A 27,985-nucleotide genomic window follows, 5' to 3' on the forward strand; every position below is an offset into this window, starting at 1 on the left:
GCTCCAGCACGGGTCCCCCACGGGTGGGGGCAGCTCCCCCCAGACCCCCTGCTCCTGCGGGGGCTCTCCATGGGCCGCAGCCTCCTCCAGGCCACATCCCCCTGCTCCACCAGGGGCTTTTCCACGGGCTGCAGCGTGGAGATCTGCTCCATGTGGGACCCCTGCGCTGCAGGGGGACAGCCTGCCCACAGGGCTCCCGGTCCCTCCCTCCCTCCGTACGGGGGCGGCTCCGCCGTGAGGCTGCGCGGCCGCCGGTCCCCATGGCGCTGCTGCCGCTGCTGCTGCTGGTGGTGATGGTGGCGGAGCCGCCGCCCGGCCTCGGCTTCTCGCTGCCCCTGCAGCGTCCCGCCGAGTGCGGCCGATCCCGGTACTTCGACGTCTCCCGCCTGGCCTGCGGGCCCTGCGGGCAGAACCAGGCGCCGAGCGCCGGCGGTGAGCGAGGCGGGGGGCGGCGGCGGCGGCCCCGGCAGCGGGACGGGGGGAGGCCGGGCAGGGACACGGCCCCCGGCCCCCAGCACCTCCAGGGATGGGGCAGCCACAGCGTCTCTGGGCAGCCTGTGCCAGGGCCTCACCACCCTCTGAGCGAAGAATTTCTTCCCTATATCTAATCTAACTCCCCTCGTTCAGTTTAAGCCATTCCCCGTTGTCCTATCCCTACACCCCCTGACGCAGAGTCCCTCCCCAGCTGTCCTGTAGCCCCCTTCAGGCACTGGCAGGCCTGACCCTAATACCTGACAGCCTCCTTCCTCAGGAGTGGTAGTGGTCAGATGCAGATGTCTCTCTCTGTAACTGCTGCCCCCCACCAGCACAGTATCTTACAAAAGTAACTCCATACTTGCTGAAAAAATACACTCTAATAGTTTTCAAAGCCTTCATAATGAATGTGTTTAAATCCATAATGTTCTTTTAGCCTTGACTCTTCCTTTAACTCCAAGGCTTCAAGGAAAGGTAAATTCCCGGGGGAGGTCAAGGATTTGAGCTTTTCCCCAGCACCTGGCTGGAGCTGTGCAGGTAGATGCCACTCAGCCTGCGCCTTGAATCTTGCCTGAAATCTGCTTGGGACTGCACAAGTCATAGAATCATTAGGGTTGGAAAAGCCCTCCAAGCTCACCTGGTCCAACCATCACCTACCACCAATGTCACCCACTGAACCATGTCCCCAGGCACCACGTCCAACCTCTCCTTGAGCACCCCCAGGGACAGTGACTGCACCAGCTCCCTGGGCAACCCGTCCCGGTGCCTGACTGCTCTTTCTGAGCAGAAATGTCTCCTCATTTCCAACCTGAACCTCCCCTGCGGCAACTTGAGGCCATTCCCTCTAGTCCTGTCACTAGTTACCTGTGAGAAGAGGCTGACCCCAGCTCCCCACACCTTCCTTTCAGGTAGTTAGAGAGAGCAATAAGCTCCCCTGAGCTTCCTCCAGATCAAACAACCCCACCTCCCTCAGCCTCCTTGGCCATGCGCTTCATGATAAGCTCATGGCTGTGGGTTCTTCCCTCAAGCAACAGCTCCTTACACCTCTTCCTTGATCTGATCCTACTGGGCTTTTCTTTCGGTATCGTTAAGAACCAGTTTGGTGTCCCCTGACTCAATCCCTGATCATTTTCAGAAATGCCATTTCTGTAAAACTGGTCTGGTGAGGAAGCTTTAAGGTGCTTTAAGGTTAGAGAACTTTTCACAGAGTTTTACATGATTTTTAAGTGCACAGTTCTATGAGCTGAAGTAATAATAAACATAGTTCATTAGTACTTAGAATCAATTTTATTTTGTAGTATGGTTTTAAACATACATTCCATGATAGTGAGAATGAAAAATTTTAGGAAAAAAATATTGTTGACCACTAACAGGTGCTGTAAAAGTAGTGTTGAGTTTAATTTCATAGTAAATAATAGGCATGTTCTGTTATTCATTGAAAACCAACAGAAAGCTTGATCCTCATGCAAAATTTTAAAGGCATTGAGTTTAAAATATCTTTAAAACTACATTTATATTTTGAAAAACTTTTACATACAAACATGTTTTTAAGACTGACTTCTTATTCAAAGGATAAAAAATGAATATAGACATTTAATGCTGTTGGTGTAGAGAGAATGGCCTGAGAATGGCATTGTGGCAAGATTTATACAGATATTTCTGTCTGTTATTAGATAGAGGTAAAGAAAAAATACAAAAACACAAGCTCTGTGGGTTTACCCTTGATGCCCTTGGTATATCAGTCAACCCAGTGACATTTTGTGAAAACCTTCCTACAAACGGTAACATGAACATTTTTTAAAAAGCTAGCTGATTTTCATGTCCATCTTACTCAGGTCTTTTAGTTGTGTATCTAAAAAAATATATTGATCTCTTGAGAACAATAACGGTTGTTCGTAGTATTCTGTGAAAAACAAAACATTTTTACATAGATTAAAACTGGTTTTGTTCTTGTTTTCAGGTAGTTCATGTGAATGTCAGCCAGGATTCAGAATGGTTTCTAATAATGGTGGGTCCTCTGTTGTTTGTGAGAAATGCCCAGAAAATATGGTAAGTATTGCACTTTTAATACTTTGCCATAATAATGCTTTTTTTTTTTTCAAATTCAAATTTCCATCTGAATGCAAGCTGTTCTTCCTTAATTTTAAATTATTTTCCAAAATAGTCCTTACTTGGGATTTTTTAAATATTAGTCCACGTTTATCTGTAGTATTTTTTTTTCTCTTCAGAGCTGTTTATTGCTATTATTTTGCAGGCATTTTTTCGTAATAAATTTGACCCCACAGACAAAGTTTATATTTTAAATGTTCAATATTTTGTTTGTTCAAATAAATGTTCCAATATTTATGTTTATATTTTAAATGTTCAGTTTTCTTCTACTGCTTTTCTATTCTGCCTCATGTTATGTTACCATTGCCCATTCTTTTACAGAATGCTAAAGTAGAAATGCAGCTCATAAGTATCTTATTTGATAAGTTATATAATTTCTATTATTGGAATACTTAATCTGTATCATCCTACTCCCTTATACTTCATCTTTTTACTTTTAAATTAACTGCTGCTTTTATGTTTCTTTAATTATGTCTATGTACCTTTGTAGTTTGGTCAATTCTTTCTACCTGTCTTGGCAAATTAAGCTGTAATTTTGAGCCACATTTGCAGCATTGAACCAGAGACACCAGACTTAACCAACCAGCTTTCTCCCTCTGCAGTAAATAAAAAAATAACATTTCTCCAGCAAAAACAACTTGTGAAAAAGCCTTCTGGAATATTTATTTCTCTCCAATAGTTGTAGAAAAACTCTCAAGAGGCCAGTTTATTTGGATCAGTTACATATTTAGTGGCTAACTGGGTAATGCAAGTAATTTCCCGCTTCTTTTCATCTTCTTGTTACACTAGACAAAGCTTTTGACAAATATCCATTGGTATTTTGGTCATTCCACTGTTTCTTTTTCTTGTAATGGTGGCATTCGTCTTCAATCCCATGGAAGTGGAGAAGGGAATAACATCCCTATCACCTGAGGATGAACATATATCTTCATTTTCATCATTGGTTTTGATCTGTGGTACAACTACTTCATGATATAACAGAAGTGTGCATGTGACTGGTTTGGATACATGCTAAATTGCACGCAGTTATGCAAACTGCTTGATGTCAGACTTCCATTGTTTCTGTATACCTGTATGTAAATATGGCTATTTATGCGTTGCTATAATTATTGTTTTTGTTGTTGTTGATTTTAAGCATAAAGCCTCTATCTTATTTAAACCTAGCACTTCCAGTAAACTCTTATCTTCACTGCAGGTGTTAATTAAAATTAATGTTTCAGAAAAGCTGAAGAACCCTTTTTTTAGTCTATCTCTGCATAGGAATCATTTTTGCCAGATTGTTTAGCTTTTTTTTTTTTTTTCTTTAACAGCTTCATGAATTCTATCAATGTTGTTATACATGAACACATTTTCTAATAAATAACATCTGGATCAGGAATTCTTCACAGAAGTTTGGTGATTTTGATATTTTTGAAAAATATAATGGCTTTACATTTTATTTTAGAGTGGAGTTACTCAAGATGGATGGAATTGTATTAAATGCCCTAAGGGCCTAACTTCTGAAGGAAAATGTAAATGCCTCATTAATGAAGTACTAGGTAAGGAACATATGCAAGTTGTGAGATACTGGTGCTTATTTTAGATATTAGAGATTATTAAGCCAGGCACTTCTGTTAAATGAGAAAGGAAATTTAACATCTGTTTACATTTGTAACATAACATTTCAACATTGCTGTTGATTTCAAACCTCATTCCTCAAAGAGAGCAGGTGAATCTGTGCCACTGTTGGTTGCAATGATAAATACTATGCAAACATTCTAGAAATGAATGCTGTGAATACTGCTACATCGTTTCTTTTAAGCTGGTTGGCATTGGTGAGGAAGGGTTGAAATGGGCATAAAAACAGTATCAATATAGACTAAGAAAACATTTGAAAGTTTTGAAGGTTATAAAGTGAGCAAGCCCAGCAAGCTACTGTGCATTAAGGTCTGTGGATTTCATGCTTCCCTAAAACACGACTGTATCTCTGAATCCCTGAGACACACTTGCTTGTATCTGCAACGCTTACTTGATGCCCTGGGAAAGCTGCAGACTCATTTCAGTAAACACAGGAAATGATTTTTGCTGTTAATTTTAGTGGTGGTATTAAGTATATTTTTGCTTATCTTGCACAGTAAAAAAAATAATAGCAAAGAATAATTTTCATCAAGGGTGTAAAATTACCTCATTGGAGCTCTGATTTTCCTCATTTGCAAAGACACAGGACAGAAAAGACTTTCCATGTGCATGCAATTCTTTGATTAATTATTTGCTAATGTACAGTTTAGGTATTTATTTAACTGAGTGTGCTGGAGAGTCACTCTTTTCCAGGTGACTACTTATAAAATTTTCTTGGAATCTGTAAAAATATTAATACCACATCCTCTCCCACAAGCTTTATAAGAGTTGAAAAAATATAAATTCTGAAACACTTTGGTAAAATATTGAGAGTAAAGCTCCTTCTGTCATTTAACCTCCAAAACATCAGTGCTGAAATTTTTTAATGCTTTTTTTTTATTATTTTTTTTTCATAGTTAGACTTAAAATCTCTTGCCAAATGATTTCATTGCTGGAGGATGCAGTTTTGAAACTTCAAATCTGTGACATCTGCATTTCAGATGAAAATTAATAATTATTATTTTTCCCAGTAATTTGTAAACTTGATGTTTTGAGTTCTATATTTGCAATGAAACCTTGTTTTGAAATTTGGTTCTGAATAAATAGCAAAGGAACAGCAATACTGGACATGAAATATTGCATGTGCACAGCTATAAACAACACATGAATATAGATATGTGCATTATAGGGATGTTTTTTGCAATTTGTGCTTGATTTTTGGGAAATGAAATCTTTGCATTTATTTCAGAGATCTGCATAGACAGTTTCCCTTTTAACACTTTTTTAGCCATAGTGACATATTGTGCATCATACTATTATACTACACTTCCTTTTCTTTTCCACTTAGTGGAAAGAAGCGTTGATGGTGTTTTGCTAAACGAAGCTTTGTGCATACGTTGTAATGGAAGTGAGCCGTCATTCTCCGCTTCAGATGTGTTAGGAAATAGGTAAGTATTTTCGTTCCTTGTGTGTTGACAACTTTGAAAGTGCCATATTCTGTTTAAATTGAATATTCTTGAGGTAAAGCCTATATCTGTGGGATATAAGTATTTCTGGATAATAGAAGCATTCTCTTTTGCTTCATCTGTATACGTCTTGAAAGCTTAGTGACAGTTTTAAAAGCAGTGAGTTGGAAGTCCTCAAGCCCATATCAAATTCAATACGTATTGTGTTCATTGAAGTCCTTATATGATCAGCATTGTTCTTTTGTTTTTTAGTTGTTTGTTTTCCTTCAGCGTGACTACAAGCAGGATTTGGACTGGAAGCAGAAACATAATTCTTATTTTGATAATCACCTATTTCATTTCTTTACAACTTCACTGACAAGAAAAATTGGTAATGCATTTTGGATTTTAGTTTGAACTCTTGAAGAAGCTTACAGTATTATCAGGCCTTACCTCCATGAATTACAAACTATATAATCAATTTTCACTAAATACTTAATCTCATACTTAACTACGCTTTAAGTATTTTCTTCATGTTTGTGCTTCATAGGTGTGTAAGATGTGAACAAACTTTCATCAATGTAAGCAAGTCTTGTGACTGTAGCAGCCCAAACATTCTAGTAAGTAGAAGAACGCTTATTTCAATGAAGTTCAGAAAAAAAATAAAAGTTATGTTGAAAAATAATAATAAAAAAATAATTCTCTCTTTTTCAGACTGGGGGATTATGTTTCAGTGCCACTGAAAGCTTACCTCCAAAGGCCGTAGCAACTGTTCGGTTTGGACAAATAGTATGTATGCTTATTCTGAATCATTTTCAAGCTATCTCATTACTTATTTTCAGTAAGTCTTTTAATTCTGTTGCTGAAAACCGAAGGTGGTGGTTTGCTATCATGGTGATCACAAGGTAATTAGCATCAACACAGAGAGTGTAGACGTGGAGACCAGGCAGGCATTGCTCTAATGGAATAGGCTTAAGAAAATTTGTGCCCTCTTGGAAACTGAAAAACAGAGGTAATTCACATGAATTTGGGATCAAAACAAGTATCATGTGGTCTATTGTATTTACTGTATGCATTTAAAACACATCCTTGTATCACAAAAAATGCTGAAGAGTTCATGAGAGCCTCTAGGCTTTTTTTTTTTTTAATATAAAATTAACATTCGTATAATGTATTTTAAAGGAGTTTTAAAAGATTGAGGGGACATTTTTAGTTATATCACCTGTCCAGAAAAAAAAGCAATTTTCAGTTTTCCTGACAACACATACTAGTGCTTTTTGAAAGTGCAATATTCTAAATAATATCTTATTGAAAACACGTCTTTTCAGTTGCTTACAGTAGGTATGAAACCCGTGTTTTCAACAAGTATGAGGAATTATAAAAGGCAAGTTGTGAAATAATGAATTTGGTAATTTTGTTTCTGAGTTAAATGTACCGCCCAGTCGGCTTTTTCCTCTTGAAATCATTAGTACTTCCCTTGTGCAGTAAAGAAAACTCCTTTGTCACAGATTCTATTTAAAAAATGTCGGTATTTCCATTCTTATTCTGTGTATTCTGTCTAACTTGATGAAGTGAAACAAATTATTTCATAATGGTTGGGATTTGAAAGGAGATGGTTTGGTTTAGACATTTACAAAGGACTGAAGTCTCTTAGAAAAAATAAGTAGCAGCTCTTAGTTGACAATTTTTCAGATTGTTTTGTGATGGGTTATTGTTCTGAACAAAGACAGTGAAACCATTCCTTATTTACAGGGTGTAACATTGACATCAGCCTGGTTTCTGAAAAACCTGCAAGCCTCAGCCTCTGCCTGTTGGGTGAGTTTCATTAATGTTTCCATTTTTTTCTTGTTCAGAAGTAGTACTCTGTATAAAAGCCCCTTTAACAAGTGACTTTAATTTGTGGAAGTTAGTTGTGCGTATTATTAAAGAACCTTATTTTGAGATGACAGAAGATAAGAAAGTAATATATATACATAACGCTTAGAAAGAGTAGTGAGCAGTTTTGTCAATGGTAATGCAAGTCTCTGTGGCTGGAATCTGCACAAAGATATTTACCTTGAGTAAATCTTGTGTTTAAAAAATGTCCTGCAATAGTCATAGTCACATGAACTGTTGAGTATATTGCATAAGGGACACTCAGAATTACTTTCTGACATATCCAGTACTGATTGGCATCTGGTCTTTATCTCTTAATCGGCTTTCAGTTGACAATTCTGTTTTGTGATGGAGAATTATCACAGTACCATCCTTTTAAGGTTTGCTTTGTTTTATGTATGCAAATGTTATTTAACATCATATTGCTGTGGGTACCTGTAACTGTCATGGAAGTGTAGGTGCAGCAACAGAATCACGCACAATTTTGAAGCAGATGCTCATCTGACCCACACAAAGGCAATAGGTGATAATAATAGTTAATACTAGTGCCACAATCTATCTGCATACAGATTTGTTTCACATGGCAGCAGTTTGTTTGCCAAAACTGAACAATGGTATAAATACAGCATAGTTTAGTAACAGCAGGCTAGAGTAAGTACTAAAACTGAAAAGAGAATATTTATGATACATACGACTCCATACATACTGTTGCCAGTCTTAGGTCTTTGATGGAGTCATCTTTGTCCTACAGCCTAAGAGGTTTTAAACATTTTGATTCTGTGTTTTTCAAATACACATTTTGACATTTCTGTAACATCATATCATCTAGCTGATGCAGTGAAAATAAACTCTGAAAAAGTTTCTATTCTCGTGCTGCCATCTGCAGACCTTTAAAAATGTAGAACCTGAATAAATGGAAGAAAATATTAGGTGTTGACAAAACAAAATCTGTTTAAAGTAAAAACGAGTGTTCAGGAATGACTTATTAAAGATAACATTAGTTTTATGACTGCCTCACCAAAAGGAGAGGTTCATAAATACTTTTCTGTGTTCCTGTGTTTCTCCACTACAGTTGCACTCTAATTTAACCGCATGCCAAGCTCTTGGAAATATGTGTGTGATGAATATGAACTCACTGAGTTCTTCAAGTACGGATGCCTGCGGTTTATTTCAGTACATTTATGCCAATACAGCAAGGCTAGGCATCGTTCATTCGATAGCCTACTGGTAAGTTTCCTTTTCCATTATGGTACAATCTGTAATAGTGTTTATGGAATTTATTATTCTAAGTGATCTTTGATTTAAAACGTTATGTTTCTTTAGAGACAGCATTGTCATTTTTTTCAGGAGACACAATCTTCCATGGCTGTATTACGGTGATCAACCAGGTTTAGCATCCCAAGTGCTTGAGACAAATCATTTCCCCACAGTCTTCAGTTTTAAAGGAAAAAATAAGGTAAGTGTTTGGCAGTAGACACAGGGAAGCAGATATCAGGAAAAGGACATAATTGGATAAAAATGTTTAGTCTTGTTTCTGATGCAGGTCCACGGAAAATCATTTTTAGGCAGCTCATGTAAAAAAACTCAGAGATCTAATGGAAGAGGAAGGTGTATTTATATAAACCAAAATCTCTTAAGTAGGGTGATTTTACTGATTCACACTCACTTGCACACACATTTCCTTCATTCACACTTTTATACCCACATTCTTATAAGTCAAGGATGTTTGTGCCTGTGTGATCTGACCAGGACCAATTGTGTGTGACACAGGAACAAGGGATGCCAGCTATTAAGTCCTAGTTATGTCCACAGGATTCTTCTGGATTGTCAGTGATGAACGAGTATTCAGACAGATCATTTATGCTCCTTAGAAGTTAATAGTTGTTTTGGCATTGTCCTTTGCTTCGGGGTATTGTTTACTTCAGTTTCCATAAATCTGAGGCAAAGCGGTTCTCTGTGTCTTTCTCTTGTTTAAAATATATGCATCCTTACAGCTTTTCTCAGTTTTCCTGGTGAGCTAATTGGACAAAGAAGGGTAAACGGGATAAGCCATAACTTTTCTGCCATTTTCCTGGTGCCAGGATGCAGGATTATTGCTGACAAATCGTCTGATCTGTGGTTTTATCACAACTCATTCCTCAGTTTCACTGCAGGGAACAGTATGCTTCATTCTTGCTGCACACTATTTAGCACTTTCCTTCTCTTGTTTCTGGTGCTTACACACACATTTCTATTCATATTTCAGTTATACCAACTTTAATATTACTGTTACAAATCTCAACAAGCTGAGTTATATCAGAGGTGGATTCAGTCTATAGCTCCCGCCCAAAATTTTCATTTTCAGTTTATTTTACAGATTCACTGTAAAATTAGTAGAACTGGAAGAGTTAATTCAAATTAAATTAATCGCACAAAGTAAGTAGTGCTAATGGTAACCTGTTTGTCAGTTATATTGAAAAACATATCTTTTCTTCTTATTGGCTGAAAAATAAAATAAGCATTTTTTCAGACAAGCTATAAAAGGTTGTGTTTTAAATTAAACCAAGTTGCAGTGTTGCAGTGCAGCTTCTGCTTTAACAATTTAAAAAATATTATTCTCCCGAATGCTGAAGGTCAAAGGCTGGTATATATTAGAAATCTACCTAGACTTCTGATTAATTTAGGGCATGTCTATCTGTGTACACATTTACTTAATTTTAATAGATTATTCCAGTCCTAATAATTCTAATAACAAAGGCCTGTAAAATAAAATGCTTTTTATATACCTACAGGAAATGAAAATTTGAGGTTGGTGTGATGGACTAAATCCATCCCTCACAGATAGAAAAAGACCTGTTACTGCTAGGACCGAGCTGTCTCATCACTGCCAAACAAAATGTCTCGGTATTTGTTAGTTTGGGTAGGTTTCCCTTGAGTACCAACACTGAGATAAATGTAGAAGGTCACAGGCCTCTCCTAGCAGAAATCAAGAAGTAGGATTCTTGTTGTTTTTCACTAAGTTTAAAGCAGTGGTTTTTACACTCACTTGGCTACAAAAGCAGGATCCCTTGTGAACCAAAAATGACACACCTGGAACGCTGAATCTTTATCTCTTTCAGCACCTTACTTTATGTGTCCAGTTTTTAAGCATCTCTTAAACATGCAAACACTTTAAGGTATAGCTCATACTGATAAATCTCATACCAAAAACAGGCATCCCTTTTGTCAAAATTGTCATTGTTATGATGTTGTTCCAGCTTTCTTATTCCATTTTGTAGTAACATTTCCATATTAAAAAAAAAAAAAGGGCAAACCAGGGTGATCTTTATTTCCTTTTCTGTTTCCTCTTAATCAGTAGCAGAACCAATTTTCTGGGTGTTAGGGTGACTTTTAATAATTAGTGTGTATGCCACTGTTCATTTGTGTCGAGCAATATGTTCAAATACAATTTTTTCTGTAAAATTAAAAAAAGCTCAGTGTAATCAACACCAAATGCTAAAGCAGTTGAATCAATATAGGCCAGGTGGTAGTACAGCAGTACTACAGTGCTGTGGCTTTTAGGTTGTAGATACTTTGTGTTGACTTTGAATTTGAGTAGAGCAAATGTCTGATTGTCTGCAATTGTGCATATGCACTCGAGTGAAACTAAGTCATCCTCTTAGAATCTGTCATTTTGGGGACAAAAAAAAATCCAAGTAAAAAGTGAGACTGTAGAAGAAAGGAAAACTAGGTTAAAAAATAAAATACCAAAAGCAAGATTAAAAATATAAAATCAAAGAGGGGAAAATAAAGCATTATGCTGAAAGTTTTAGGGATGTAAAGCATCAAACAATGAAAATGCATTCCCTAAAACGTGTATACACACTCTGGTTTTGTTGTTTCTTTGTCTTTTTTCTTCATCACCAGGATATAAAACTGCGATTTATTGCAGCTTCATATGATGCAGCAGGAAACTTTCTTCAGTGGCAAAGTTTGGAAGGAGGCATCCTACAGGTAGGTTTCATTTTAATTGCCTTTTTTTGGATAGTGTAATACTCTGAATGCCTTTAGCCAGAGCCTTAAAAGAAAAGCCAAGTGTTTCGTTACTACAGTAATGACAGTTCATAAGATAATCATAGAGTTAGATTAGGGAACATAGCCCTAGATTCATGTTCACAATGATATCTCTAAATTGAAGAGTTTAAATTCAGCAACATTGTCCTCTTCCATTAGACCAGTATCAGTTTGGAATATCAGAAAGTTCTGAGAAGCAGCAGTCGTTTAGAACCAACTGTCTCTTTCTTCCATTCAACATCATACTGTTATCTCTGTGCATATTTATTACTAGCTTCCTTTTTCTTAATGAGAAATGTGTATTCATTAACTGTAAGTCCACACACATTTATAGAATGTTCCTGTGTATGTCCCTGTGTATATCCCTGTTGGATGCTGCTACTGTTTTCACACATTATGGGAGTGCAAAGCAAATCAGTGCTTATGTCCGTTGCCAAGAGACGAGGGAAAACAGATCTAGCACCCCATACTCTTTTGGCTGATTTTTGTTTGTTTGTTTGAAATACAGAGTATACACATTGGCCACTGTCTACCTGGCTTTTTTACAACATGAAGTTGTAAACAGTCTCTGGGAGACTTCACAAGGAAATAGGGAGCATTGGTTAGGTACCCTTGGTCACTCTACCCTCAGATTTCAGTAGCACACACACACATTCCACTTCAGCAGTACCACGCTGTATAGAGTGTGAAAAATGCAAGGAAGAAGCAAGTAAAAGTGCAATAGCAATTAGCCTAAGAGTTAGCAGAAACTGGTTGCTGTGAAATGTTACAGAGCAGAATTTGTTTAGCAGACCAGTGATGATCTAGGCATTCTCAGCAATTCCCTAGGCTGGCAACGATATGAACACTGGCAAAAACAATTGGGAATTGTCCATCCACTTTTCTCGGCTGTTCATGTCACCCTTGGAGTATGTCACTTCAAATGCTCCAGTCTACGGAAGAACAGTTGACATTCTGGGTTTAGATAGCGACTGCTGTTTCTTTTGTTATTGTCTCAGGATGAATTCTTTTGCTTCAGCCTCTCAAATTCTGAGGACAGTAGTGTCTGAGAAAACAGGTTACTAAGCTAGTGATGAAATTGGAAAATACTATGCAAGCATGAATAAGTTAAAACAGCATTTTAAGAACACCTATATCGCTACTATAAATAATGCTGTTTACTCTTTAAAATTAATCCTTCTCTTATTAAAAAATAGTATAGAATAAAGCTCAGTGTATCTTTTATGAGAACTGTGAATACATAAACTGCTTGGGGTACCCGTGAATATTTCATGTGAGAAAACTATAGCTTTGAATTACCCTAATCATTATTATGTTTTGTTCAGCTCTGTCCTGATACCCAGACTAAACTGAATGCAGCTTATGTGTTTGGAACAACTTATGAACAAAGTGTAAGTAAGAGATAAAATGCTTTTCTGAGTATTTGGATTAAGTTGTTTTATGTGTCACCAGTAACTCAGTGCATATTGAAGGACCTCTGGAGTTCAGCCATAAGCTGAAGCATGGAGATTGCACAGCCTCTCTGGGAAACTTGGGCCAGTGCTCAGTCACCAGCACAGTAAAGAAGTGCTTCCTGGTGTTCAGACAGAGCCTCCTCTTGTTGCCTCACCAGGCACCACTGCAAAGAATCCTTTTTGCACCCTGCCTTCAGGTATTTGTAGACACTGATCTCCCCTCAGCCTTCTTTTCTCAGTCCTAGCTCTTTCAGCTTTTCCTCATAGGTGAGGTGTAACTGTCCCTTCATCATCTTTGTGGACCTGCACTGGACTATATCAAGTAGCTCCATATCTCTCTTGCACTGATGAGCTCAGGACCAGACACAATGCTCCATGAATTTAGTGTTCATGCCATTTCAAATTTTATGTCTGTGAAAGCTGCTAGGATATTTTTTCGGAATGTGTTGAAAAATAAGAGAAGAAATGTTAGCAGAGCTTCATTCTCCTCATTAGTTGTTCTGGTCAATTGCAGTCATTTTTCAGAGGTTTGTATAAAATCATTAGTACTTCACAATCGCTTGCAAGTAGCTGGAATGCCTTGTCTTTTGCAAAGGGCATAGGACAAATTTCACAGTAAATTTGTAGGGGAAGAACCCACAAGTTGATAAAATTATTAAATGGCAGAAAGTGGTCTTATTCTTTTTTTCTTTTTTTTTTCACATAGTGCAAGATTTCTATTTCCAAGATATTGCTGGATTTTCCTAATCCAATCTTCTATGACCTATTCCTTGAATATAATGGTGACAATGGACAACAATATCTTTGGGCTGTGCCAGTTTTAAATTTGGACCTTCAATACAGGGAAATGTATGTGAATCAAGGTACGAATATCACAGTAACATTTATTTGAATTTAAATAATCTGAATAACTTCAATTACAAAGAATTTGTATTAATTACAGACACTTAGTTGTTTTTTGGGATAACTCAGTTCACCATAACTTGTTTCTGCTCTAAGAATTTATCATTTTGTGAGCGGGTTCTGATAGTGGTATGTGCAAGTTTTGGTTGAATACACTGGCCCAATCAATACTATGCACGAAAAGGTTATCTAATTTTATTATACATTTCTTTAAGTTGAAAATAAATAATTTTACATCCTGAATACATGAATACATATTGCTTTTAGTAGATTTCATTCCTTCTATGTATTGAATTAATTTTTAAAATATTACGTGGCTCTGTCATGTTTTTTCAAAGGCAGCAATATGAACAACTGGCTTTTGACTCGTCGATTTTTTTTGGTGGATGCACTAAGTGGAAAAGAGAATGACATGGGAAAACTACCAAGAGTAATTCGAGTTGCTAGCAAAATTTCAATAAGGTAAGTAAATACATATAAAATATGTAGTACATAGAAAACAAAGCTAATCTTGTGCAATCTGCATTTTATGGTCTCCTAAATGAAAGTTGTTTCTTTTAATGTTGTTTCTAGCATGTCCCACGCTGCTTTTTCCATTGTTTAATTGGAAATAGCAAGAGTTTCCATAGGTTGTTCTGATGAGTGAGAATACCTAACACTGACTCGTGAGGGTTAAGATTACTGTGGTTACTTCTCAGTTAAGACAGATCAGACCATGCAGGCATAATGCAAGTTAGAAAGCGTTCAGTAAACTCTTATTAGCAGTTGTCATCTGGCAAGACCTTCTTAAGGTCTCTAATCTAGTCTAAAAAGAGACCTTTTTAGGTCTCTTGCTAGTTGTTTTTCGATGTGTATATTGCGGACTATACAAGGATGCTTTCAATATTCATATTCTTTTTTGAAGTATTTTAATAAACTGCTGCCTATAAATGCTGTCACACAATCCAGAAGGGTTTTGTAGTCATTCAGCTGAAAGTGTGAGACTGCTTTTTAGGGTCATTACTGCTTGTTAATCTGAAGTGGAATATGTTTTAGAACATATTTTTTCCTTCTCTATATAACATCTTTCTCTAAGATCACTGTCTAAAGAAAATTGAGATTTCTCTTGTCCATCAGCACTTCTTCACAATTTATTGTGAAGCTGTAGTTTAAGAAGATTGCTGACTAGCAATGTGTACTCATCCATACAGGTAAACATCTTGAAGGTTAATTTAAAGTACTAACTCCTGTTTGCTATGAGTTACAGATTAGACTATTTCAAAAAATAAGGATTAGTTTATCTACCTTAGGAGAGCTGTATCATCCTCCGTGTCGTCATCTGTCATACCCCCTGAAAAAAACAATGACAGAAATTCAAAATAAATATAGAAAAGGTCATTCTGCAATGTTTTGGAAAAAGTCACCTTTTGGAATTGACTTCAGTTGCAACTGTTGTAGTGTTGTAATAGTAGGTGAAGATTGATTCAGGCATTTTCTTACAAAGGAACAATTCTCCCGAGCTTCTAGTTTTATCTGTTTGTGTACGTCCCTTTTGAGTTGCTTTTAAAATGTGAATTGCCATGTCTCTGAGTTTGAAACACACATTTTATTGATCAGATTGTTCTCTTTGTTTAGTGTTTTCCTATTAGTACAAGTTTCAGTCAATATCTTCCAAGCGGCTCATCCATTTTCTGTTTTTAAATAATATTGTTTGTATTTCTGCAGCGTTCGTTTGGTATCCCATACTCAGAGAGGAAATATCTACCCACCTCTAATTACTATTGCTTACACAGACGTGCTTGTCCAAAACCCTGACACCCAGAGTGTGATGGTGAGATCTTTTTGCTATCTTAATTGAACTGGTTTTTAATCATATTTTTAGTTTTGTTGGAATTCCACTTGAGTGAACACTTTGGAGGCTGTAAAAAAACTAAGCAGCTTATAGTTCAGCTGGTAAAATCAGCACTAAATGTAGGAAAACACATGCTAGTACTGCACGTACCAAGTGAGGAGGTATACAGTAAAAAATGTATGTTGCATCTGGATAGTAGCCCTGAATGGGAATCCTCACCAACTAAAACATGTGAAAACCACTACTGATTATAGTGGTTGTAGCATTTAAGACTTTCTGTAGATATTTACCTTTTGTATTTTAATATTCAGGTTTCCTTCTCGGTCAATTATGAGATGAATCAGTCGGAGGCTCAGATTCAGACTGACGTAAGTTGTATTGCTCCTTAATTGTTGATGTAATGATTTGCTTATATCTTGTCTTTGTAAAAAATACCTACAAATAATTTTCCATTCTCTTCAGATCACATTGGGTGTGTTAGGTGGGCTCGCAGTGTTATGGTCCCTTCTCAAGACTGCGGGCTGGAAGAGGCGTACAGGAAGCTCTGTTATTGACTTGCAGGTATAAATAGCTGATAAACCAGAAAGAGTCATGTTTTCCTCTCTTTAAGTTAGAGACCTTTGCTGTCATTCCCTGTGATATAACTTCTGTTTCTTATGGAAATTGAAGTAAATTCTAGCCTGTCTGCATGGAACTGTGACCTGAAGTTGGGATCACGTGAGGAAGTAGTTTTTTTCCATTTTCTTAGATTCTGATGTTGTCATTCAGGAAATAGCTTTGCTTTAAAAAACAAAAACAAAACAAACAAAACAAAAAAAAACAACTCACAAGGAAGGGTATTTATAAATAGAGCTGTAGTTTTCATCTTCATTCTTATTCATTCTTCTCTGAACAAAGACTAGAGTAAGAGTTTCAGATACTGAATATACCGTAAATATGTGGCCACAGTAGAGAAATGTTGTCAGGGGCTACTTTTCAATAGTGGAGGCTCCTGTAGTATGAGCTGCATAACATTTTATAGAAGTGTGTATATATGTTACTGAACTACTTTGTACAGTGTGCTTTTATAATTGCAGACAGTTTTGAAGTTCTTACTATTTTATGCTGGAGACCTTGCCAACGTTTTCTTTATCATCACAGTGGGCACAGGGATTTATTGGCTTGTGTTTTTCAAAGTAAGTGTTCTACCAGATTTTGCTGTTACAAATACGTATTAATACTGCATTCATTTTTAAACAAAAATTCATTTCTTTTTTTCTTTTTTTTTCTTTTTTTCTTTGCCTTTCTGGTCAGACTATTGAGGCAAGTTATATACAATATTCTGTTCTGTGTGCTTAAGGTTTTGTGATCACTTATTTCTATTCCTTAGGTTTCATTATGCTTGCAGTCACATTAATAGTTAGCTAAAATATTTTATAATTTGAAACAATTGCACATTAAACACCTTTTTTAGAAAAAATATCAATATTTTCTTTTAATCACTTACTGTGTTGTTACCTATGCTTTCCACAGTGTTTCAATGTAGCTTCTCAATTACAGGCTCAGCAATTTGTCTCTGTCTTCTTACCACTTCCTTCTCAAGAAAAAGCTTTTGTTACATACATAGCATGTGCTTTCAGTCTGAAGGTAAGTATTTTTTCCTCAGGCATTAAAGAAATGTTAGCATATGCTCCTGTATATTTTCAGTAGGCTTCTTAAGCATCTTGAACAGTACATTTCATTAGCGCTTGAATGGGAAAAGTTAGACAATTAAGAATTAAGTCAGTTTCTCCATAGGAATTTATATATATTTTGTTAATAATTCTAGACATTGTCACATGATTTACCATTATTCCAGGCCTTTAATTAAAATGCATATATATTTATCTATCAAATCTTAGTGATGAAGTTGCAATTTCAAGTGTAGTCAAGTGTATTGTTATATTTAATGAATAACATGTGCAATGACAATTACTTAATTTTTGCCTTTATGCTCTTGATATTCCTATTTTGAATTCTTTTCCTGTTTTTTTCCATAGGCTCTGCAATTTTTACAATTACTGGTTTCACAGCTTACTGTAGATATTTTCTTTATTGACTGGGAAAGACCTAAGGGCAAAGTTCTTAAAGCAGTTGAAGGTAACTCCAGTTACGCTTGTTTGTATAAAAAACTCTGTTAAATTCTCATAGTGCTCTCAAGTGTTAAATTTCAGAGCTTTATTATGTGTATTCTTCTTAGGTAAAGGTGCAGTAAAAAGCGCTGCTGCACCTGTGAGCATATGGAGAACATACTTTATAGCCAATGAATGGAATGAAATTCAGACAGTGAGGAAGATAAATCCCGTCTTTCAAGTGCTTGCAGTTCTTTTTTTCCTGGAGGTATTACCACTACACTTACAATTGTTATTTTTATTATTTTTTATATTTCACATCTGAATTGTAACATAATGGTCTGTATTTTAATTATTGCAGTTTTTGTGGTAATAGTAGATGACCTTCCAAGTTCACTTGATAAGATGTAGCTTGGTGAAATAACTATTTTGATACCTTTTTTATGTGTATGCATGTATGTGTCATTGCACTAGTTCATTAAGGAAGATTACAAAAAAACACAACTTTAATTACCTTATAGACCTTTGTTGGTTTTATTTTTTTTTAAGCTAATGAGCTACCCTAAATGGCCTAAGAGGCTGATAAATTTGTGTACACACTCACATCTTTATTTGCCTACTTGCTCCCTCCTGCCACAGTCTGCAGCTTTATTTCTGCTTCCATATTTATCTGGACAGGAGCTTCCTTCCTCCTAATTTGCTGTAGTGACCTTCTATGAAGCAGGAAATGAAATGTGCCAGTTCTGTTTCTGATGTCCTAACATAAGGCTGTTGTAAGCCTTAGTTACAACTCAAGGATATCTGATAAACTGTGCTTATATTTTCAAAATCATTTTCTTTTATTTCTTCTGGACTGTTTGGAAAGCAGTTTAATTTGGCAAGCACTTTTAAAGCGTATAGTTGTTCACGTGAGGTTCTCTGACATATTTTTGAATACCTTAATTCATTTTAATATTTCTGGTTTTGAATTTCCTATTTTCTTTTAAATTAAAGACAGTTAAAATATTAATTTCTCTTTAAATACTGCAGCATTTTCGGTAGATACAGCACAGGACCAATGTCAGTGCCATGACACAAGGAAAGAATGGGAGAAAAGAGAGCAAGTATTCCCAAAACTTAACTAGCATCCTCACATTAATCTTCTAAGGCTCCTGTTATTACTAGCAGGGAGAGTCTCATTTTTACATCTTGCTTAGTAATTCCTGCTATGAATTTACCTCTGGAAAAGTCCCTTTCTTGTCACCAATAGTAGAGGAAGTCATGAAAGATTTTAGCCTAAATAGTAGGCTAAAAATACTCCAGTTACCGGTTTTGATAATGTGGCAGTTCAGCTCTCATTCACCATGGTGACAGGCTGGACAGGAGTAAAAAAGAAGCCTGGAAATTTATCAGTTGGAGGAAGCAGGAAAGTGCAGAAGGAGTCTCCCTTGCCTTAGGCCTTATTTCTGGCACCAAAGCAGCCTCTGGCTGGCACTGGTCATCATTGCAGTGTTGACTGTAAGGGTAGAGAAGATAACACTGGCAGCAAAACTGAGGTTTTGAACATTGCACTGTGTGTGGCTGGAATGGAGTTAAATTTCCTCATAGCGACCCATGTGGAGCTGGGTTTTGGATTTTTTTGCAACAGCGATAGCACAGGAATGTTTTAGCTGCTGCTGAAGAGCACAGTATCAAGGTCTCATCAAGGTCTCCTCAGTCTCTCACTGTGCCCCCCTGCAGCAAGTAGGGGAGAGGGGATGACCAGAATAGCTGACCCAAACTGATCAAAGGAACTATATAACATCATGCTCAGCAAAAATAAAAAAATAAAAAAATAATAAAAATGATTAGGGTAGGTGTTTTGGGTATGTAGCCATTGCTTGGGGACTGGCTGAGCATTTGTCTGCCTGTGGGAGGTAGTTAGTGACTGGCTTTGCATCACTTTTTTTTTTACTTTTGTAAGTGTTTGTCTTTTTTCCTTTCTCCTTCCATTTTCTTTGCTCATTAAATCTTTCTTTTGACCCACAAGTTGTCTTGTTTTTGTTCACCCTATTATTTGCCTCATCCTGCTGTGGTGGGGTCAACCCACCACAAATATCTATTGCAGCTTTAGTTCTGAATGATTTTCACAAATTTTCACCTCTTAAGTGTTTCAATGCCTAATTTTTCTTTCATCGTTTTGATTTGGGAACTTTTTCTAGATTGTTTATTTAAAATAGATTCAGCTATAAGGACAGTAGAGGGAAATATATTTATGTTCAATAAAAACAATGAAAAAAATCCTCAGTTTCTTATATTTGAAAACAAAAAAATTATTAACTCTGGACTATCTAGGACCAGAAGATAGAAGTTTGGCTGAAGTAAGATCCCTTTGCAGTCTAACAGGAGAATCTTTTGGACCTTTTCAGCAAAAATCAGTGTTAACTTGTCATAAGATTTAGCTGTGTATGTTAGTATATTTATACATCAACATAGGTATGTACAGTTTGGTTTTAATTATATTTTTCAGTAATAATACTGGATCCCACAACTGGGCTGTATCAAAATGAACATGCTGCTTTTCCCAGCTCTGTTTCTCTCGATTTTTTATTCTTTTTATTTCCTGTTATGATGGAAACAACAGAGTTGTAACTAATGCTATTCATTGCCTCATGCTTTTGTATTGACCTGATCTCTTCAGGTGGTGGGATTTTCAAACCTGGCTTTAATGGATTCTTCCTCCAGCCTTACAAGAAGCAGTGATAGTTACATTGCACCTTGGAGCCGCATTTTAAGATTTGGTGTGTCTGCTGCACTGTGGTTAGCCATTGCCTTCCTACAGGTATGACATCCATAGGTAACAGTTTTTCAGACTGCTTCTTGGAAACTAAAATGTATCACTAGGCCATCCATGCTACCTACAATAGTGTTGAGTAAATCCTTAACTCTTTTTTCTTGATGTAGACTTTGAGCTTCTTTAGTGTGGTACAAAATTAGAATCAAAAATGAATCTTCTGAGCTATGACAGATCTTGCTTTGTTAGTCACAATTTTGATCACCCAAAGGGGAGAATTTATGCAGCTACTTTGTTTTGTTTTAATCAACCATGGAGCATCTCCCACATTTGAAATAAAAATCAGGTTATTGCTACGATTTGATTTCACAGGGGAAGAATGTCAATCCCATTTCATAGACCCCCATGCAATGATGGCCACTACAGAAGTCTTTAATTTATGGGTATTGAACTTTGAAGTTAATTGCTTTGCAATTCATAAAATAAAGTCAAATCTGATGAACTAATAAAATAAAATCTGTCTGGTTTATTTCAGATTATATTTTTTGCTGTGTTTTATGAAAGATTTGTTGAAGACAAGCTAAATCAATTTGTTGATTTGTGTTGTGTGAGCAATGTAAGTATTTCCTTGTTTTATTTGTACAGTGACGTTTTAAACACAATAAAGCATAGGATAGTTTAAAGAATATTAAATAATATCTATTTGTGTAATTTATTCAGAGATCACTAGCTAACAGCCAAAGGTGGTGTTTCTTTCAGCTCACTTCATTGGTGCAATCTACAAGAAAATTTCATTTAAATTTTAGTTGAAAAAAGATCCTGGAATCTTAAATATCAATATGTACTTCTAGACCTGATTTTTAGGTTGCCATTTCAAATTATGTTAGTTACATTTGCTCATACAGAATTAAAAAGTAACAAATTGTGACAGAAATTTGGCATGGAACCATTTACTGCCATTCTTTCTACTGGTATGCTCTTTACTACTTGTCTTCTAGGCACAACTGCATTGGCTTTGTTTAATATGTATATGTTCAGTTTCTGCTCTTAGCTTCTGGTTGTCCCTCAGATGCTGAACTTCATGGTTATCCCTCCTGAATAGCTACCACCTTTCTCACACACTTTCATTTACAGCTGAACTACTTCCATTAGGTTAAATATGAGTCTTGGAGCTCTGTACTCCAAGAAGAGTACAGTTAGAACAGGATGAATTAGTTGATTTGGCCAGAACTTATTAAAAATACAGGATTTAACCCCTTTTATCAGCCTTTTCAGCCTTGGTTATTCCTTTCCCATGGAAAGTCCATGTAGTGCATGGGTTGTATAAAGAGCTAATTTCGTATTTTACATGATATATAAGCAATAAATCACACTGAATGAAATTCTATTACATACAGTCTCCTAGGAGCTCAACTGAAATCATGCACATGTGTTATGTATCACAGAACTGAAATAAAAGGTAATACCTTTGTTTTAATGTTTTTTGGTTCTGTGGAATTAGATGCTGATCCTTGCTGTTGATAAACTAAACTTGGAGCTGTTGTTTGTCTCTGGTTAAACACAGATAAGTTTCTAAATACTTTTCTGTGGTATGTATTTTGCTACCTACTTATTTCGTGTTCTAGAAGGGCTGATATTACCAATCTCTGTGAAAAAATAGTATTTAATGACAGTATTCTTCTCTTCACCACCTCTTTTAGATTTCAGTGTTTATCCTGTCTCACAGCTGCTTTGGTTATTACATCCATGGTCGCTCTGTGCACGGACATGCAGATACCAATATGGAGGAAATGAATATGAACCTAAAGAGAGAAGCAGTAAGTAAAAGCAGCAAAATTTTACACTTGGTCTGTTCCTCTAATTTAATTCTAACTGTAATTAAAAAAAGGTTTCCATTATGGATCAACTCTTCTTGCATTACATTATACCAAGTTGTACTTCAAAGATACCAGCTGTTGGCTGGCAAATAAGTGACTCAGTAGTGCTTTTGATTTAATAACTAGCTCTTCACCTTTCTTCACTACTTGCTGTCTTCTTCACAATTCTTAGATACAAAATTCCTGTTTTTCTAACATTTTTTTTCATGTATTTGTACATGAGCTTTTTAATCTTGAAGCCTTTCATAAGCTCATGGCCACATGCAACAATACGTGTACAAAGAAGATTTCATAAAGAGACAAATCTGAAAAACTCCTAGTAAAGAATCATCTACTCTTCAAATAAATTATTTTATTCTATCTATCCTCTTCTGGTGACATAACCTGACCTTTACAGAAATTCATTTGAATAAGTATTTTTTTCTGGTTTGTTGTATGTTGCATCTTTTTAGCAAGATCAAGCAAATGTCTAATATGATTGGTGCATGATGGGAGCACTTTGCACGAAATTTCGTGACATCTTGCACTTTTGTATGGACAAGTAGGAAGAAATTACTTTAGGCAAAGGATGTGATTATTACTGATAACTGAAAAAAGGCTGTGTGAAAATTAACATTGAAATGTCAAGGAATCTTTTAAATATAATTTTTGACTTAATTGTATTCCTGTGTTTTTTTTGTTGATGTTGTTTTTTTTGTTTGTTTGTTTCTGAATTGTTTATTTTAATATAATTTTGGGAAAAGGTGTATTTTTTCCCTTATGGAGATGTTGAATTTTCTGTTCTTGGTTTTCCTGAGATCTATTAAGAATGATCTGGTAAAGATATGGAAAAGTCAGAAATCCAAAGCACAAGAAAAAGCAGAAAAATACAGAACAAATGATAAACATGAAACAAAAGGCTTCAGAATGAACATTAAAAGATGTTTTAGAAGGTAATGAAAAGAACATGAGTAAAAAGAAGAATGACTTTGTGACAGCAGGGGTCAGGATTTCATGTTCTAAGAAAATCTTGCTATAACAGAGCCAAGGTGCAATGGATTCAAATATGTAGAGATATCAAGTACTTTATATACATGAAAGAGAGGAAAAGAAAAGCCTTTGACTTTTTTTGGTCTATGTATGACATTAATTATGTCACTTAACAATTGTTTTAATTGTGTAGGAAAACCTGTGTAGTCAGAGAGGTTTGTTACCAAACACAGATGGCCAGACATTTCAGATTTCCATCTCAAGAAAAATGAGACTGCAATATGACAGGATTCATGAAACCCTAACAAGAGTAAGTGAGATGTTTTTATTCTGTAAATATTATTTAAAATAGGTAATTTTTTTCCACTGAAATCATGGTCTTTTTTTTTTTTTTTTTTTTTTCAGAGACGTGGTCCTGCTAGGTTTTTGGACTCATCTGCAAATACTTTTGAACAAAGCACAAGGGCATACAATGCCATGAACAAATTTCTCAGTTCTTTTATTGATCACGTATGTATGGACATTAATATATTCAGGAAAATTATATATATAATAAGTAGAGACTTAAAACTGTAAATCAGAAAGACAGTAATTTCTCTTCAAGCATTTGTGCTTAAAAACTTCTTGTTAAAGGCTTTATGGCAACCGAAACAGTGGTTCATTCAAGTAAAAAATTGGAGTACTGTCCAGCAGTACAGCCTGCTCTTAAAAAAGACAAATCCTTTTTTGTTATGTGTTTGGTTTTGTCTTGAAATAGACTGGTGCTTTTTTCATTTGTACAGGTCTAAGTAGCTGTACTCCACTTTGTAACAAGTACATTCTCTTTGTAATCATAAAACAAGTTTTGTCTTTCCTTTTCTTATAGGTTCATAAAGAAATGGATTATATTGTTAAAGATAAGTTGCTGCTTGAACGGATTCTAGGCATGGAGTTCATGGAGCCAATAGAGAAGAGTATTTTTTACAACGGTAAAATTGTGACTTGGCATTTGTACTTCTATAATACGTAGGTTTCAATGTAGATTTACTTCACAGGATTTACAATATAAACTGGATTTTACAGCAAGAGGTGTCATTAAATGATAGTTTCTAAGGGAATTATTTAACAGGTGTTCTTATTTTCTTATTCTATTTCTATTATGCAACTTAATTGCAATTTTTTATTCTTTTAGACAACTGAAAATACTGAGTAGAGTTGTGTACGTGTTTAGGAAGTGCTACCTTGACTTGCTATCTAGATCCAATATACACTTTGTAAATGGAAGGAAGAGCCACAATATTTAAATAGCTCAGTGTTTTGTTTTGTATAGAAATAAATTGCTTTTGAAACAGCTAAACATACAGAAAGACAATTTCTCTAAAGAGGATATTGATCACAGTGAGGACGCTTTAGTGGAATAGTTGATGTTAATGTACCACACATCTTTGCAGACTGTACGGAGTAATTGAGGTTCTTGAATATCTTATTTCAAAGCTTTTTAAGTGTTGCCAATATCTACACCAAAACAAGTATTTCAGCAGGCACAGGGATGACACAAGTTCTGATTCTGGTCCCTGGGGCTATGCGGAATCAGACACTTGGGTTCTCCAATGCACCGTCCTGAAGCCCAAGCCCATGCTAAACCTAGCCATAAGTATTTCCAACTGCATGTGGTAAGAATAGGTTTAATGAAAGCTCTTAACCATGTTTCAGCCTTCAAGGTTCTGAAATCCTGAGTTGTGGTCTCCTCTAACATACAGCCTGGGGATCAGCGTCCACATTGCAATGCAATATGAGCTGTGAACCAGTAGGAGTATGAGCCTGATGCCAGTCTGTTTCCTCAGTCCCTGAGCTGTTCGGAATCCATCAAAAGGCTTTCCAAGCTTCATCTTTGAAAGACTTAGTTCAGACCCTTATTCTACCCCTAATCATAAATATGGCCATCACCTTTGTGAAACCTAAATATTGACTAGTGATCTGTGACAATGCAGCCCCTCGTTTTGAGTCCCTTAGGTCCTTGGCTCTCCAGCCTCACTGTTCAGAATCTTTAAACTCTATCAGAACCATAATCCAATCCTTTGGTATTACCAGATGACCATCATGCATCCTAAATATATCGTTGTCTTTTATAATAGCAATCCCCACTTTTGATTATTGAGCTGTGCAGAACTTACACTGCTCTCTCAGACACCAGGGCTGCAAAAGCTGACCCCCTTGTTTGAATCAAAAGCCTTGCTATATAGTCTGGAATGCAGTACATGCTTTCAGACAAAGTAGAAGCCATGGCTGTAGTGTGAGGTCTTTTCTCATCCCAGATGTCTGAGCTACACATAATTCAGCAAAGGATCGGGCTCTCCTTCCCTATTAAGGCAAAGCACAGTATTTGGTAATGTGTATTACCAGGTAACCAGTATCTAGGACAATCATATAATATTCTGCTTTAGTTTCCTGACTGCCACTGTTTCAAACATCACCATCACAAGATTTGCTCTGAATATATTGTGAGATGGCTTAGACAGCCATAGTTCCTAGAATCACAGAATCACAGAATCACAGAATTTCTAGGTTGGAAGAGACCTCAAGGTCATCGAGTCCAACCTCCAACCTAACGCTAACAGCCCTCCACTAAACCATATCCCTAAGCTCTACATCTAAACGTCTTTTGAAGACTTCCAGGGATGGTGACTCCACCACTTCCCTGGGCAGCCTGTTCCAATGTCTAACAACCCTTTCAGTGAAGAAGTTCTTCCTAACATCTAACCTAAAACTCCCCTGGCTCAACTTAAGCCCATTCCCCCTCGTCCTGTCACCAGGCACGTGGGAGAACAGACCAACCCCCACCTCGCTACAGCCTCCCTTGAGGTACCTAAAAAGAGCGATAAGGTCACCCCTGAGCCTCCTCTTCTCCAGGCTGAACAAGCCCAGCTCCCTCAGCCGCTCCTCGTAGGACTTGTTCTCCAGGCCCCTCACCAGCTTCGTCGCCCTTCTCTGCACCCGCTCAAGCACCTCGATGTCCTTCTTGTAGCGAGGGGCCCAAAACTGAACACAGTACTCGAGGTAGAAGGTTAGATACAAGTCAGGATTTCATGGAAGTCAGGTATATTCAGGTTGTAATGAAAATAAACTGTTGCCAATAAAAGTTGCATTAAACATAATAACATAAAAAAGCAGAAAGAAATAAAAGAACCTATTTTCAGTAGTTAAGTGTTTTATCTTTTGAGAGTGGTGCTTGGTAACAAAGCAAAGAAGTTGATAAGTGGTTTAAACTGTTTTGGCAATGGAAAAAGGTAATTTAAGCTTAAAAGACCCATTTTTTGGAAGACTGTTTAGCAGATGAGCAAAGATAACACTAATCTCTGAAGCTCCTCATGATTAAGGTTTTAAGCATGTGTGTCATTGTTTTGTTGAGTTGGGCACAGAGTTTAACACTTGTTAAAAATCTCAGTGATGAGGAAGTTTTGTCTGCCTCTTGTTCAAGGCCACTTTTTTTTTAACAATTTGATTGAGACTTCTGGAGTGCACAAAGTTGTGTGTGGCATGTGAGCTTTTCCTATTGTTCTTGTCAGTATTAAAACCATTTCATAACTGAAAAGGATTCTAGTATTTTGCTTAAATGGAAAACCATAACTACCTTACAAAATACCCTTGCTGTAAGTTTACTTTTTCTTACCAGCTTTATCAGTGTGGACTGATGAACTTCGCAAACCTGTAATTCACAGAAATAATCCTTTTTTCAAAAATTCCTTTCTTTCTGTAGATGAAGGACACTCTTTCGATGATGTTCTCTACTGCGGCAATGAGACAACACTGCTCATCTTTGATATCCTGTTTTTCTCCATTGTGGATCTGGCTTCCCAAAGTTTTGTTTTAGCAGCTATTCTAACGTACTTGCAACAGGAGGTAAATTTCAATTTAAGAATACAATTGTATCTTTAAAATGAGGTTGGCATGAAAGCTTATATAGTTAGATAACTAAACCCTGTAGGCAGTATGTGGTGACAGAAGATTATACTGAGAGCTTATAAAGTTATTCATTATTTTTTCTTTTTGGAAAACAGGCTTAATTTTATTCACATGCATGTCATGAGTAAAGAGGCTACAAGTAGCTTTCAGTAGAAAACACAAATATCTGTTAAAATTAATCACAATTTTATCATATTTTGAGGTGAAAAGATATCAGAAGATACTTTGAAATTGCTAAAGGCACCTAATTCACTATTTATTATTTAAATATAATATGTAGTTATTTTATGTTGGCTATTGAAACCTGCTGTTCTAAGCACTTCTTCATTAATACAGTTTCTCTGTGTTGTTAGATATTCAGGTTTATTCGTAATACAGTTGGGCAGAAGAATTTGACATCCAAAACCTTGGTGGATGAGCGATTTCTCATTTAGTTAAGACGACTACAGACTTTGGTGAGGAGTTAATCATGGAAGTTGTGTCCAGGACCAAAGCATCTCTTCTGACCTACAGATTAATTCTGGTGTACTTTTCAATCATAATGTAATGGTTTTGCAATTTGTCATTTTTTATATTGTCTGGTATTAGATTTTATTTTTGTATATTTACAAATGTTTTTACTTTGTGAACACTAAG

The 27,985-nt window shown here is 36.4% G+C and overlaps 1 protein-coding gene across 1 annotated transcript; it reads left to right on the plus strand.

The window, feature by feature from the left end:
* The first annotated feature begins 268 nt into the window (after window positions 1-268).
* On the plus strand, window positions 269-27,982 carry TMEM67 (transmembrane protein 67). Its single transcript, XM_084306900.1, has 28 exons — window positions 269-432; window positions 2,435-2,523; window positions 4,028-4,121; window positions 5,528-5,627; window positions 6,175-6,244; window positions 6,339-6,413; window positions 7,377-7,439; window positions 8,572-8,726; window positions 8,847-8,955; window positions 11,385-11,471; window positions 12,857-12,922; window positions 13,692-13,848; window positions 14,227-14,350; window positions 15,593-15,698; window positions 16,031-16,087; window positions 16,182-16,280; window positions 16,796-16,894; window positions 17,259-17,345; window positions 17,738-17,837; window positions 17,938-18,077; window positions 20,469-20,609; window positions 21,097-21,177; window positions 22,262-22,378; window positions 23,601-23,717; window positions 23,813-23,917; window positions 24,273-24,375; window positions 27,144-27,286; window positions 27,703-27,982. The coding sequence occupies exons 1-28, from the start codon at window positions 294-296 to the stop codon at window positions 27,781-27,783; spliced, it is 2,904 nt and encodes a 967-aa protein (XP_084163026.1). The 5' UTR covers window positions 269-293; the 3' UTR covers window positions 27,784-27,982.
* The last annotated feature ends 3 nt before the right edge of the window (window positions 27,983-27,985 follow it).

Source organism: Netta rufina, assembly GCF_964035555.1.
Source record: "Netta rufina genome assembly, chromosome: 2".
Classification (NCBI taxonomy): Eukaryota; Metazoa; Chordata; class Aves; order Anseriformes; family Anatidae; genus Netta; species Netta rufina.

Excerpts from the sequence above, each read along its gene's own strand:
- TMEM67 (XM_084306900.1), top strand. The coding sequence starts at position 294 with ATGGTGGCGGAGCCGCCGCCCGGCCTCGGCTTCTCGCTGCCCCTGCAG. Across the intron at positions 5,628-6,174 it reads TCAGATGTGTTAGGAAATAG|GTGTGTAAGATGTGAACAAA; the intron begins GTAAGTATTTTC and ends TGTGCTTCATAG. Across the intron at positions 22,379-23,600 it reads TGAACCTAAAGAGAGAAGCA|GAAAACCTGTGTAGTCAGAG; the intron begins GTAAGTAAAAGC and ends TTAATTGTGTAG.